This window comes from Triturus cristatus, chromosome 6, assembly GCF_964204655.1.
Source record: "Triturus cristatus chromosome 6, aTriCri1.1, whole genome shotgun sequence".
In the NCBI taxonomy this organism is placed as follows: Eukaryota; Metazoa; Chordata; class Amphibia; order Caudata; family Salamandridae; genus Triturus; species Triturus cristatus.
This window is the reverse complement of record NC_140589.1, coordinates 80,263,191-80,275,928: the sequence shown is the minus strand read 5'-3', so window position 1 is coordinate 80,275,928 and position 12,738 is coordinate 80,263,191. Positions and strand designations below refer to the sequence as shown.

General features: G+C 44.7%; 1 protein-coding gene across 2 annotated transcripts in view; it reads left to right on the top strand.

Moving 5' to 3' along the window:
• LOC146813792 (cap-specific mRNA (nucleoside-2'-O-)-methyltransferase 1-like) overlaps positions 1-12,738 on the top strand; it is a 946,504-nt gene that overhangs the window by 605,786 nt on the left and 327,980 nt on the right. For both annotated transcript variants that reach the window (XM_085610255.1, XM_085610254.1), the window contains one exon: positions 6,676-6,744. In XM_085610255.1, the coding sequence (XP_085466381.1) occupies positions 6,676-6,744 (69 nt within the window). The remainder of the gene's footprint in view (positions 1-6,675; positions 6,745-12,738) is intronic.

Genomic DNA, 12,738 nt, shown 5'->3' with positions numbered 1-12,738 from the left:
TTCAATAGGCACAAGTTCCATTTAATTGTTGATAGCTCCATTACTTTGTTTTGTAGACTCTTCGAATGTTTTAGGTTTTTCTGTCTGAACTTCCTGTATGGTAGTGAGAGGAGAGCGGCGGCTACCCAGTTGCCCACGTGGCCTGCTATTTAGGATCGGCCACATAGTGTGGTTTGGTCAGATCAATTGAGACAAATCTCTTTTTTTCTTGCCAGCAGGAGATGGAAGAAAAACTGTTCTTGTTCCTTCGATAGCCAGGATAGGTATAGACTTTCTGTATGATGGCCCAAATTCTGTCTTGTCTGCAATTTTTTCTCTGACCAGATCCCCGACTTTTGTGATTCAGGCAGGTCTTGCCTTTACTGAGTTCACTTCCCCAGTGGGGGTGCGCTTTACTTGCACGTTGCTTTGTAGTGCCCGGAATTTATTAAGATCCTGTAAAATAGTTAACGTTTATTGATATCAAAAGGTTTTTCATCCGCCACTGTGCTTTTATAATTGAGATCAGGTACCCACATTCTCATCCCAAATAGGACCTCGTAAGGGGTGGTACCTCCTAAGGAACTTTAGGCATGTTATTTAGTGCCTTTCTGACCCCATATAGGTGATTGACCCATCTACCACCCAAACTTAATACCCTTGCTCTTAAAGATTGCTTTAAGTCCCGGTTTTTCCTTTCCATGACCGAATTTCCCTTTGGATGGTACGGAGAGGAGTACCGCAATGCAACACCCAGACTTCCCATGGCTTGCTTGTAAGCTCTAGAGCTAAACGTAGGGCCACGTTCATAATTTTATGTGCCAACTGCATATGTCCATATGAAGGCTCGCAAATGTTTTATAACAGTTCGAGCGTCAGCCGAGCACTGAGGCCAAACCCATAGGAATTTAGAACATGAATCCACTGCCACCAAGATGTACTTGTAAACCCCACCTGATTGTATGGGGACGCAGTGGTCCAAATAGACACATGTGAGAGGTCTGTCCAATATCAGTAATGGTGTTTGTGGTGGGCGTGCTAAGGTCGAACCCTTCATCTGCTAACAGATGTCGCATTCAAGTACAAACGCTTTTGTCTGGTTGGTTAGACCTAGCCACCAATAGCGTTGTTTTAGTAATGAAACAGTTGCAGTAACCCCCTGTGTGTGCTGATCCCAGACCCCCGTGTGCAGCTAGAATTAAATCTAACCTGCAATCCATGTTTGGTATTACTCTATCCCCCACTCCTGGAATTTGAGCATACAGAATATTTTTTTCATTTAATTTATAGGAGTACTTGAGTGGAAAGCATTTCGGTAAGGCTGTCCTCTTTTTGCGTGAAGCAATGACAGCTACCATTATCTGTTAGACTAATGTCGTACTACAATGAGTGATTGCAGCTACGGCGGCAGTACGTACTGCCCCCATTGCAGCTTTATCAATCAACTAATTCCCTTCAAGGTGTACTCTATCACGTTAATGACTCAGCGTGTGTATGACGTGAGCTCTCGCCAAGTTTTTTTTTCCACTCTGCCACTTGTTGCCAAAGCATTTTGTGCTTTTTTTGTGCAACCTTTTGAGTCTTTAAACCCATTTTGAATGCAATAAAACGAATTGCACACTATAAGTGTGGGCAATTCTTGATCAGTTTGTATTAGTGCCAGTAATAGTGCTTTTAATTCTGCCAGCTGTGCCGTGCAATCTCCTGGAGATTTTGTTTTCGTGCTGCTAGGATGAAACTTGCTGTCCTGCATACATCCCTTTACAATCGCACAATTTGCTCTGTATTGGTGTTTACTATCTATGGCAGGCTCAGCAGAACCGTCAGTGTAAATAATGTATTCATACTGATGTAGATGCATTATTTCATATGGGAGATATTCTTGTTCATATTGCAGAAATGCTTGCGTTTTTAGTGTAGAATCAAATTTGTAGTCTACATCTGTTGCAGTGAGAATTAGCCCATTGTATCCATCGCGGAAGTAAAGCATTAGGATTTTTGAACACTTGCCTTTGTAACAGCCTCTACGGCTGGTACTGGAGTTACGACAATTTTTTGTTTCCTTTGAGCCAGTGCTCTTTCTCTCACTACAGCAGTCTGTACTGCTGTCAGAATTTTCTCTGTTGAAGCAAAAACGCATTTTAGGGTTTGTGTACAAGTGGGATTTGTATGCTATCAGCACTGTTTCTCCTTAATAAGGGTACCCTGATTGACCCGCGATTACACGGATAACAAAATGTGTGGTATTTACACTTGTGTAGGTGTTTTGAAGCTATCATGTCGGCTTGTAAGGAACAAAGTGTATCTGTGTGTTTGTGTCCAATGTCTAATTGATAAATCAGGTCTGATTAAACTGTAGAAAGGCTTTACTTTTTCGGCGTAATCCAAAATGTATGTTTTGCCAAAAATGTAGGAATCTCAATATGGATTGTAAGTTTTACAGGGATTTTGGAGGTTCGAGCATCGCACATTTTTCTGAAAGGTTAGCTGCTAGGCTTTTCCCTTCACTTGAAAGCTCATATCCCAAAAATAGGACATTGAGGTGGGCTGTTTTCGATTTTTTTAAAGTTGAATTTGTAGCTCTTAGAGGCGAACCCCAAAATTATGTTGCTCGCCCTGGTCAAATGATCCTTTAAATTATTAGCCATCAGATAAATATCATCTACATGGGACAATGCCTCCTCATCCAAATTTTGAAGTAACTCGGTTACCCTAGCTGAGAACAACCCAGGGCTATTTTTATACCCTTGGGGGAGTCGAAAGAAGTGACGCTGAGAACCGAGCGCTGAGAACCGAGCGCTGAGAATGCTGTCAACTATTCGCTATATTTTGGCAGAAAAATCCATTTGTGATATCTAGTGGTTTGTATTTTTTCCGCATAATGTTATTCATTAACGCGGCACTGAGTGCGTTCTGTATTGCAAATCTCTTTGTGCATGTGTTCAGATGCCTGGAGTCTAAAACTAGTCAGTATGAATTATTAGGTTTTATTACAGGAAACTAGGGATTATTCATTGGAGAGCTGCAAGTTTCTATTACACCTTGATATTCAAGTTGATCTAACCTCTTCGCTGCGGCGCAAATTCCGCCGCAGCGTGCTGAACATTCCAATCGCGGGCGTGGTCATGACGACTCCCGGCCGTCGTCCGCACACGCCCACCGTGACTCATGACGGCCGGGAGCTGTCATGAGCATGGAAGAGGCTAAGATCTCCTTGACCTGTTGCTTCTTGTTTAATAGGGTATTGTCTCTCTGGAGTTGGAGTAGTTTTTACTTGGAATACATGGTGAGGTGTCTCAGAATCCCACCCTACATGGTTGAGATATATAAAGCTGGAGCAAGTGCCACCGCCCACTCCTGCTTCATATGTATGTTTAAGTATATTTGAACGAGGTAGGAAAAAGCCGGTAAAATTACCATTTCTCCCTTTAGGCACTCCATAGTTATCTTAGGCTGCCAATCTTTCTTGGCCAAAAGGATGTCATAGCCAAAAGTCAGGTTCTCCCAAAAGAGACCTTTAATTTTCCTTGGTTTGTCCCCCCTCCATTTTGAGTGTTATCTCTTATAACCGATGTGGGACACTTACCCTTGTATCAGGTGTTTCCACAGTGATGTGCTCATTTAACTCCGCTGTCACCAGAAATTCCATCAGGTTCTGGCGAGCTATTGTTACTTCTGCTGCACTGTTCAGCATTGTCAGAGCCCATTCCCCGTTCAGAAGTTGAGTCCTCAGAATTCTGGGCATGTCTAACTTTAAGACCTGCTACCTTCTTCTTTTTAAATGGAAGTTTTGATTTTAGTTTATCTTCTTTTTAGATATTATAGTTCGAAGTATGCTGTGTGTCTCTGAACTTTGTCTGTTCTTCTTGTCTGTGTTTTGACTGTCCTGCCCTCTCTGTGTTTTTTGAAAAACCCGGAAAGGAACAAGAGGAACGTGTATCAGTATCCTGATACCTGTCAGGTTTTTTAATGTTGTCACGATTCCTAAGGTTGTACCTCCTTTTGGAAGGCTTCTGTTGAGGAGACCCACCCTGGATTGTGATCTATTCTCTCTATTATTTTGTTTTTTATTGTCCCGTGTCTTCTTGAAAGAATCAGGTGAGTGCTTGCTGTTGTCCTCTTCGGAACCACCCATGAGTTGAGGTTTTGTTGATCTAGCACCCAAACTAGCTCTACCGAATTCGGCATAGATATCTTCGATAATTTTAGGTAATTGATGCTCCTGTTGTAAAGGAGTGAAATCCCTCAGGCGTTGGCGTATTGCTCCATACTCATTCTGTATTTGTCTTAATACATCTGGTATTGCTGCTATTGAAGACATACCATGAGTTCTGGTATATATGGTAGCGAAAACTGTACCCCAAGAGGTAAAATCCTCTATCTGGGGAACTATCCTCATTGGCAAGCATACTGTCAGCATTCTGTGTCTTTCTTGAGGGCTTGTGTGTGGAAATACTGCCTCTAGCTGTGTAATTTTCTGAGCTATCCAGAATGGCATTTGCTGACGTCTAGTGGGTATTTTACCCATAACTGCGTGTAGCGTTTGTGGAGTTATTTTATTTGTAGATCCCTGAATCTGTCCTGCTGGTGTAGCCCTTGTTGGCTGAAGTGTGAGTGTTCTCTTCATAAACTGTGTCAGGTTTCTGTAAACTTTTATTATTTCTTTGTGTAGCAGATGTAAGTTTGCTACCGGCATTGTGTCAATGTCTGGATGCGGTGAGTAAGCCGCTAGGACCGATAAGTCTCCCCGTCTCTGCTGAGCGGACCGAGTCTTACTGTATCTCTTGTATTTGGGAGGGTGCCTTTAAACCAGTTTATGTGCTCCTGGTAGGTGAGCGCAACTTCAATGTCCTCATATGGACAGTATTACTCTGGTGTTTCATCTTCATTGTAAGAATGAAATGTATTTGTGTGTGCATCTGCTGGTGGGAATTTGACCCATGAATAGAATACCTCTGTCCTGTATGACTCGTGTGCCTCAATCATGAAAGTTACTGTCCCACATCTTGCTGTGACTCCTCCATAGTCTTCTAATTTTAAAGTAAGGGCAGTTCTGACATTTTCTAAAATGTTAATATCACCTTCCTGTTCTCCTTCCCCGGCTGCATTCGCAAGTAATGCTGCAGTGTTTTTTTCATCAGTCATTGTTGAAAATGTTTCAAGGAAACTGAGAAAAGGTTTTATGCACAATAGGAACTATTTTTCCTTCAAACTTGAATAAACCTACAGCTAATGCATGGATCTGCCTACTCAGTGGTGGCAGATTTTTTCCCTCCCACTCTAGATATCTTTGGAATAAAGTAAGTTGGGGTCTCTGAGAAAAGCACAACTGAACTACTCAGATTTGACCGTTAAATAAGAAACAAACCAATCTTGGCGGGCCCATGTCATGTTGTTCCTATAAGCCTATATAGGATCTGCGTGTTTAGACAACATAGACTGGTGTACAGACTGATTCCGGACACACCCACTGGTATGTTCGCCTGTATACCAGCTAGCTCACAGTGCCACTGTAAACTTCTCTTACCGAGGAGAGAACAGTTCTTGGCAACTATCCAACATGACAACCTTGTCTCATCAGAGATCGGGGAAACAGTGCAGTACTTTTCGCTCAGTCACTCCTGCTCACTTTGTCTCAGAGAGATACACAGAATACACGGAGGAGACATTTTCATTTAGCATCTATTGTACCAGCGTCTTCTAGAGTAAAATAGGTGTGCTGAAACAACCATAAGACAGAAACAGATATAAACGATACTAAGCATCGACAGAGTAAATGGATGGTAGATTTCTGCCATAGTGCTAAAATAATGGATGTATGCAAGTATATAAAAACATGACAATAATAATGCATACTCCTACGATGCAACCCTAACTAGATGTATCTAAGTGTACCTAGCATGTATGTAGTTGTAGAGCTAAGAATCCCCCTAGTCTAAAGCCAATCCCATTACCTGAAGTGAAATACTGTGGGACCCCTTCTTGGTCTCGAGATGGACACTCCACGAGGGATGTTAGACCACTGCAAGCTGGAGTGTCTGTGTGCAGGAACCTCAGCGTCTCGCGTCAGTGTGTCCGCATGGAAGTCTTTTTCTCCTCTCTCTGTCCTGGCAAAGGTATCGTGTGTATATATACCAAAAAGGTACCTGCCTGCCATTTTAACCAGAAGTTTTGATGTCCACTTTTAAGGTTGGTGGTCGTAGTAATTTGGTCATCTGAATATTTGAAAGATCTAATGGAGAAGAAGTTGTCTGGCCTATAGCTACTCTTCTTCGGTGTATGTATTTTTCTAATATTCAGATGGATCTTTCCCTCCTCCCATTTTATGTGGTTCTGATAATTTCCTTTCCCTTTTTAAGTGTTTGTAAAATTGGAATTAAAAATGCCTTTGATGGGGAGTAACGCTCTGAGTCTGTCCACTCTATTGGGTCTCGAGTGTGATTTAATGATGTGAATAGGCTGTAAATCGCACATTGTTAGATAAATGCATTTTTCCACTACTATATAACATTTTTACTGAGTGTTGCCAGTCTGAGTATAGGGAATAATTCAAACATGTGAGTCTATGAATAAAGTCTAGTTACTGGTAAGTACATGTGCTTTAAAAATATTGATATTGTTTTCTATTTGGCATTTCATCTGATACCATGTTTTGTTGTCTTTGCTGTAAAAGGAAACCATATTTGTTTGTTTCAGATACCAGACCAGGTTCGGGTTGCACCACATTCTTCTGATGCAAAGTACAAATTCTATCAGCTGATTCAGGTAAAAAGGTCAATGTCAAAAAACTATTTTTATATCCTGTAAAACCTCCAGGTGACTCACTTGTTTAGGTTTAGAAATTGTTGTTGCTTTGTTTTCAGCATCTGTTCTGAAGAGCATGTTTTTTTTACTAATAAAGTCACAATTTGTGATTAGAGAGCAATACAAAGCATCACTTTCTCTTCTGAAAGGCAGTACGTAAGTAATTCATTTTGTCATTTGTTGTTATGCTTTTTTATTGTGTACTTTTAGCATTTTGAAAAGCTGTACAACTAACAAACAATAAACAACAAGATGCCAATACTGATCACTTCTTCTACCTTATTTTCTATCACATCACAATGAACCAAACAAAGTGACCACTAGAACTTTTTGTTCTCATTTATTGAATCTATCAAAATGTATTAAACCACAAAATCAATTTAATGGACTATTCAAAAATCATTATAATAATTTTACATGTCAAATAAATCCCACACTTCACTAATGGCACTTTGTTTTTCTTCAAAGAAGTCTTTCCAGTCACGAGGTAGATGACTCCTCCCTTAGGTGATAGTACGCATGGGCATCGACTCCAGTATTAGATTGTTTTTTTCCGCCATCGGGTTCAGATGTGAATTGTTGCGCTCCGGTTCGGCACTGTTTTTCGGGCCCCCTTTGACGCACAATCCACTACCCTTGACGGTATTGTTGATTGACCACGTTTCTCACTTTCCGTGTATCGTTTTACTCTCGAAAATTTTGATCAAAACATTCCTGGAAGGCTGTTGGACAAACCCGCGCCGGGATCGGTCACAGCTGATGGAACGGACTCAATTCAAGTTTTCTCCAAGGTGTCGCGCTAAGTTCTCGCGCACCGACTTGTACAAAGTGTGTAATCTTTGCTTATCCAAGGAACACGACGAGAAAGACTGCGCTGCGTCCCAATTGTTTCAGACGAAGAAAACCCTCTGTGATCGTCGGGCTCGACGTCACGAAATGTACCTACACAAGGGCCCTTCGCTGGACCTCCTCGCAGAAGAGTCTGATCAAGAAGAAACCCAAACGCAGGAGGCCGAGATGGAGGAGGGACACGTCTCTGTGTCTGACTCTGACTCTGATGCCGACGACCTGACGTGAGTAAAGACTATTTGTTCCTCTATCATCTCCTTTGCAAGAAAAAGGCTCCGGTCCCTCCTCTGCCTGCGGGCCAAGGTCGGCACCAAGAAAAGGTTTCGAGCACCCCGCCTTAGGGCTCGGAGCCATAGCAAAAACCGTCCACATGCCGGTGCCGACCCGAAGCCTTCGGCGTCGAAACCGAAACACCTTCTGGTCTCCATTCCGCCATAGCGGAAAGCTTAATCTTCGGAGCCAAAAACTTTGGAGCCGAAATTCTCGACGCCGAGACCGTCGTCTAAAGAAGGTACAGCGACTAAAGAGCCTCGGACCGAAAATTCACCGAATCCCAGACAGAAAAAAATCGTAGTCCACCCGGAAACTGGACACATCCACGCCAAACTTCCAGAAAAAAGGAAAGTCGACTTGTCAGAGGATTACCATATGCCTTTGAAAAAGAAAATTCTGATTATTGACTCTTCTCCTCCTTACATTCCTGAGGTCCCTGTTATTTCACCGACACATTCCCCTACATCACGTAACCCACACGATACAGGGAAGTATGATGATGATGATGAATTAGATCCTTTAGGAGCAGAGCTGCCATCCTTTGGAACTCTTTGCCGGCCCACATCCGGGGGCTCACTAACTATCTTCAATTCAGAAAAGCTATTAAAACTTTTCGTTCGAGGCATATGAACTGCAGATCACACACTAAGGATAAGTTCGCCATCTGGTGTTGGGCTCGGATGATTGCAGGTTGTTGTTGTCTTCGGAAGAAGTCTTTGGTCACGAGATTGGTGACTCCTCCCCTGGACAACAGTGCGCATGGGCATCCACTCCATCCTCAGATTGTTTTTTTCCGCCATTGGGTTCGGATCAACTTTTTTCCGCTCCAGCAGAAAACTTATAGCAATCACTACAACTCTCAAAATGTGAAAACTCGACGTCGAAATCCATATATCGGACCGACTCCGGACGCGGCTGATGGAAAGGACACCTTTTAAAAAATGCCCCCAATGTGGAGCAAAGTTCCCTCATAGCGATCACCACGAGGTCTGTAATTTGTGCCTTTCACCAGACCACAACGAATCCAGCTGTCCAGCCTGCGCCGCATTCCGTTCAAAGAAAACTATCCGGGACCGAAGAGCTCAACGCCATATCATGGCCAAGCCGGTTCCGGAACCAGAAGACATCTTTGCACAGGATGTCCCTGACGACGACTCCGAAGATCTCCAGATCGTGTCCGAGGCCGACGATTCTGATCCGGGGCAGCCTGTGAGTACCAGCCCCCCTACCCCAACACCACCCAAAAAGACATTGGTCAAGACTCTGCCAGCTGGGCCCAGTCGCGATCCAATAACATCTTCAGAAGCCCCGCCCTCGGGCCCGGCTCCGAAGAAAAGTAAGCCTGTAGGTGGCTCGGGCTCGAGCAAACCTCATGTCATTGTGCCTATAATACCTTCGGCACCGAAGCAGGCTCCAAGACCGAAATCTCCATCGGCCCCGAAACGTCACTCGGCGCCGACATCTCCACCGGCACCGAAACGTTCTTCGGCGCCGAGGTCTCCACCGGCACCGAAAAGTCCTTCGGCACCGAAAGGTTCTTCGGCACCGAAAAATCCCCCGGAACCGAAAAGTTCTTCGGCACCAAAAACATCCTCGGTGCCAAAACAAGTCCATAAAGAACAAAAATCAAAATCAGAACCAAAAAAGTCGGCGCCAAAGCCGCCTTCGGACAGTGAGGAACTCTTTCGGCCTGATCCAAAGCAAAAACAGATTTACATAAATCCGAAAACTGGACATGTCACAGCGGTGCCCTACAAGAAAAGGAAGCTGGACACAACACCTCCACCAGCACCTCTAAAGAAGAAGGACTGTGCCACTTCACCCATACGTCCTTCCTCTCCTACATTACCTCCTATTCCATCCCCCCCACCCCCACCACCTTCACCTCTACCATCTCCTTCTCACACACCACCTCCACAGGATGATGATGATTTAGGGGGAGGGGGAGACCCAGATTTCTTTACTTATCCCACTGATCCTACTGATCCCTTTACACTCCCGGACACAGCACAAGTAGATGACTGGACTTACCCTATGCCTGATATACCTGACCCCACTCCATACCCCTCAAAACCCTCCCCTCCTGATGACCATTTAGGGTTCGGTCAGCTTATAAACAGAGCAGCATCGTTTCATGGTGTCACCATGCACACCGACACTCCTGAGGAGGATTTTCTACTCAACACTTTTGAGCAGTCGCAGAAAACAGTTCACATTCTACCCATGATTAAGGGAGTGATAAAGCATGCCAATGAGGTTTTTAAAGACCCTGTCAGGGCCAGGGTTCTCAACCCCAGAATAGAAAAAAAATATAGACCGGCGCCACAAGATCCTGCGTACATCAAGGCGCAACTCCCCCTAGACTCACTACTCGTATCAAATGCCAGAAAACGGGCAAACTCCCAAACAACCGGAGACACGCCACCCCCAGACAAAGAGTCTAAACTCCTAGAGGCTTCCGGCAAAAGGGTTGCCGCTCAAGCTGCTAACCACTGGTGTATTGCAAATACACAAGCCCTATTGGCTCGTTATGATAGAGCCCATTATGATCAACTAGAGGATCTCTTGCAACACCTGCCTGAACCATACAAAACAGAGGCCACTGACCTCATCCAAGAGGGCAAACTAATATCCAATGCCTCCATTAAATGTGCATTAGACGCAGCAGACACCGCCTCTAGGGCAGTCAACACAAGCGTATTGCTTAGACGCCACGCATGGCTGCGCATTTCCGGCTTCAAGCCGGAAGTCCAAACCACCATCCTTGCTCAACCCTTTAATCAGGAGCAACTATTCGGCCCTGCAGTAGACACTGCCCTAGAAAAAATGAAGAAAGATAATGAGACTGCAAAATCCATGGGAGCATTGCAGTCTACTCAACCCAGAGGCTCCTTTTGTCGCTCCTTTTATAGAGGAGCTTCCAAAAATGTGGGAACAGACAACTCTTCCACCTTCAAAGCATCAGGTCAAACATCCCCTAACAGAGGATATTTTAGAGGAGGTTATCGGGGAAACAATACTAAAGGCCGAGGACGGGGCAACAACAACACCCGCACCTCTACAGCCACCAAACAGTGACTTGCCACCACTCCCCCCAGACCATTCCACTCCGATCGGGGGAAGACTTCAACAGTTCCTACCTGTCTGGAATATAATCACTACAGACAAGTGGGTAAGACAAATTATCCAATCTGGCTACTGCCTCGAACTCATAAACCCACCCCCAAACATACCACCCAGGCACCGTCCCATGACGTCTCACCACCTCACGCTCCTCAAACAAGAAATACAGTCTTTGCTTCAAAAACACGCAATAGAACCTGTTCCACTACAACATCAGGGCACAGGAGTATATTCCCTATACTTCCTCATTCCCAAAAAGGACAAAACCTTAAGACCCATACTGGACCTCAGACTACTAAACCAGTACATACAATCGGATCATTTCCACATGATCACTCTCCAACAGGTCCTTCCATTACTTCAACAAGGAGACTTCCTTGCCACATTAGACCTCAAGGACGCATATTTTCACATCCCTATGCATCCCGCTCACAGGAAGTATCTACGATTCGTGGTAGACGGTCAGCACTGTCAGTTTACAGTTCTCCCATTCGGAGTAACAACTGCACCCAGGGTGTTCACCAAATGCTTGGCAGTTGTGGCAGCATATCTCAGGAGACAAGAAATCCATGTTTTTCCCTATCTGGACGATTGGCTCATAAAAGCCAATACTCTAGACAAATGCGTTCTCCACACTCACCGCACTATTCAAACCCTACACAACTTGGGATTTACCATCAACTATCCCAAATCTCAACTACAACCCTCCCAAGTACAACAATACCTGGGAGCCACCATAGACACATCCAAAGCCATAGCCTATCCCAGCACAGCCAAGATAGCCAACATACAAAGTCTCATCAAGAAATTTCAAACACAACACTCTCTCCCCGCAAGAGTGTTCATGCAACTCTTAGGCATGATGGCGTCATGCATCTCCATAGTACCCTACGCACGCCTTCAAATTCGTCCCTTACAGGAATGTCTAGCACAACAGTGAAACCAGGCCCACGGACAACTTACCGATCTGGTGTTGGTGGACAGCCGCTCACTTCGCTCGCTGAAGTGGTGGAACACCATCAACCTGTCCAAAGGGCAGCCGTTCTTAGAGCCCCTTCCACAAGTTGTGCTGACCACCGACGCATCTCTCACGGGGTGGGGAGCCCACCTCCTTCTACACACCACTCAGGAAAAGTGGACCACTCAACAAAAACAGCTCCACATCAATCACCTAGAACTTCTAGCGGTGTTCCTAGCACTAAAATCCTTCCAAGTGCATCTCCAAAACAAGACTGTCCTCATCCGCACGGACAACATGACCACAATGTATTACATACAGAAACAAGGAGGGACACATTCTCTACAACTGTCCCAACTGGCGCAACAAATTTGGAGATGGGCAATTCCCCAAAACATCTACCTGCTAGCAGAACACCTCCCAGGGGTTCAGAACCAGGTGGCCAACCTCTTAAGTTGCCACACACAGCAGATACACGAATGGGAACTACACCCCAAAGTCTTACTCCCATTCTTCCAAAAATGGGGACAACCAGACATAGACCTGTTCGCCACACAAGAAAACGCAAAATGCCCAACCTTCGCCGCCAGGTTCCCACACCCACGGTCAAAGGGCAATGCAATATGGACGAACTGGTCAGGCAGATTTGCGTACGCTTTTCCGCCTCTCCCACTCATTCCATTTGTGGTACGCAAACTGAAACAACAGTCGCTGACACTCATCCTAGTGGCTCCCACTTGGGCACGTCAGCC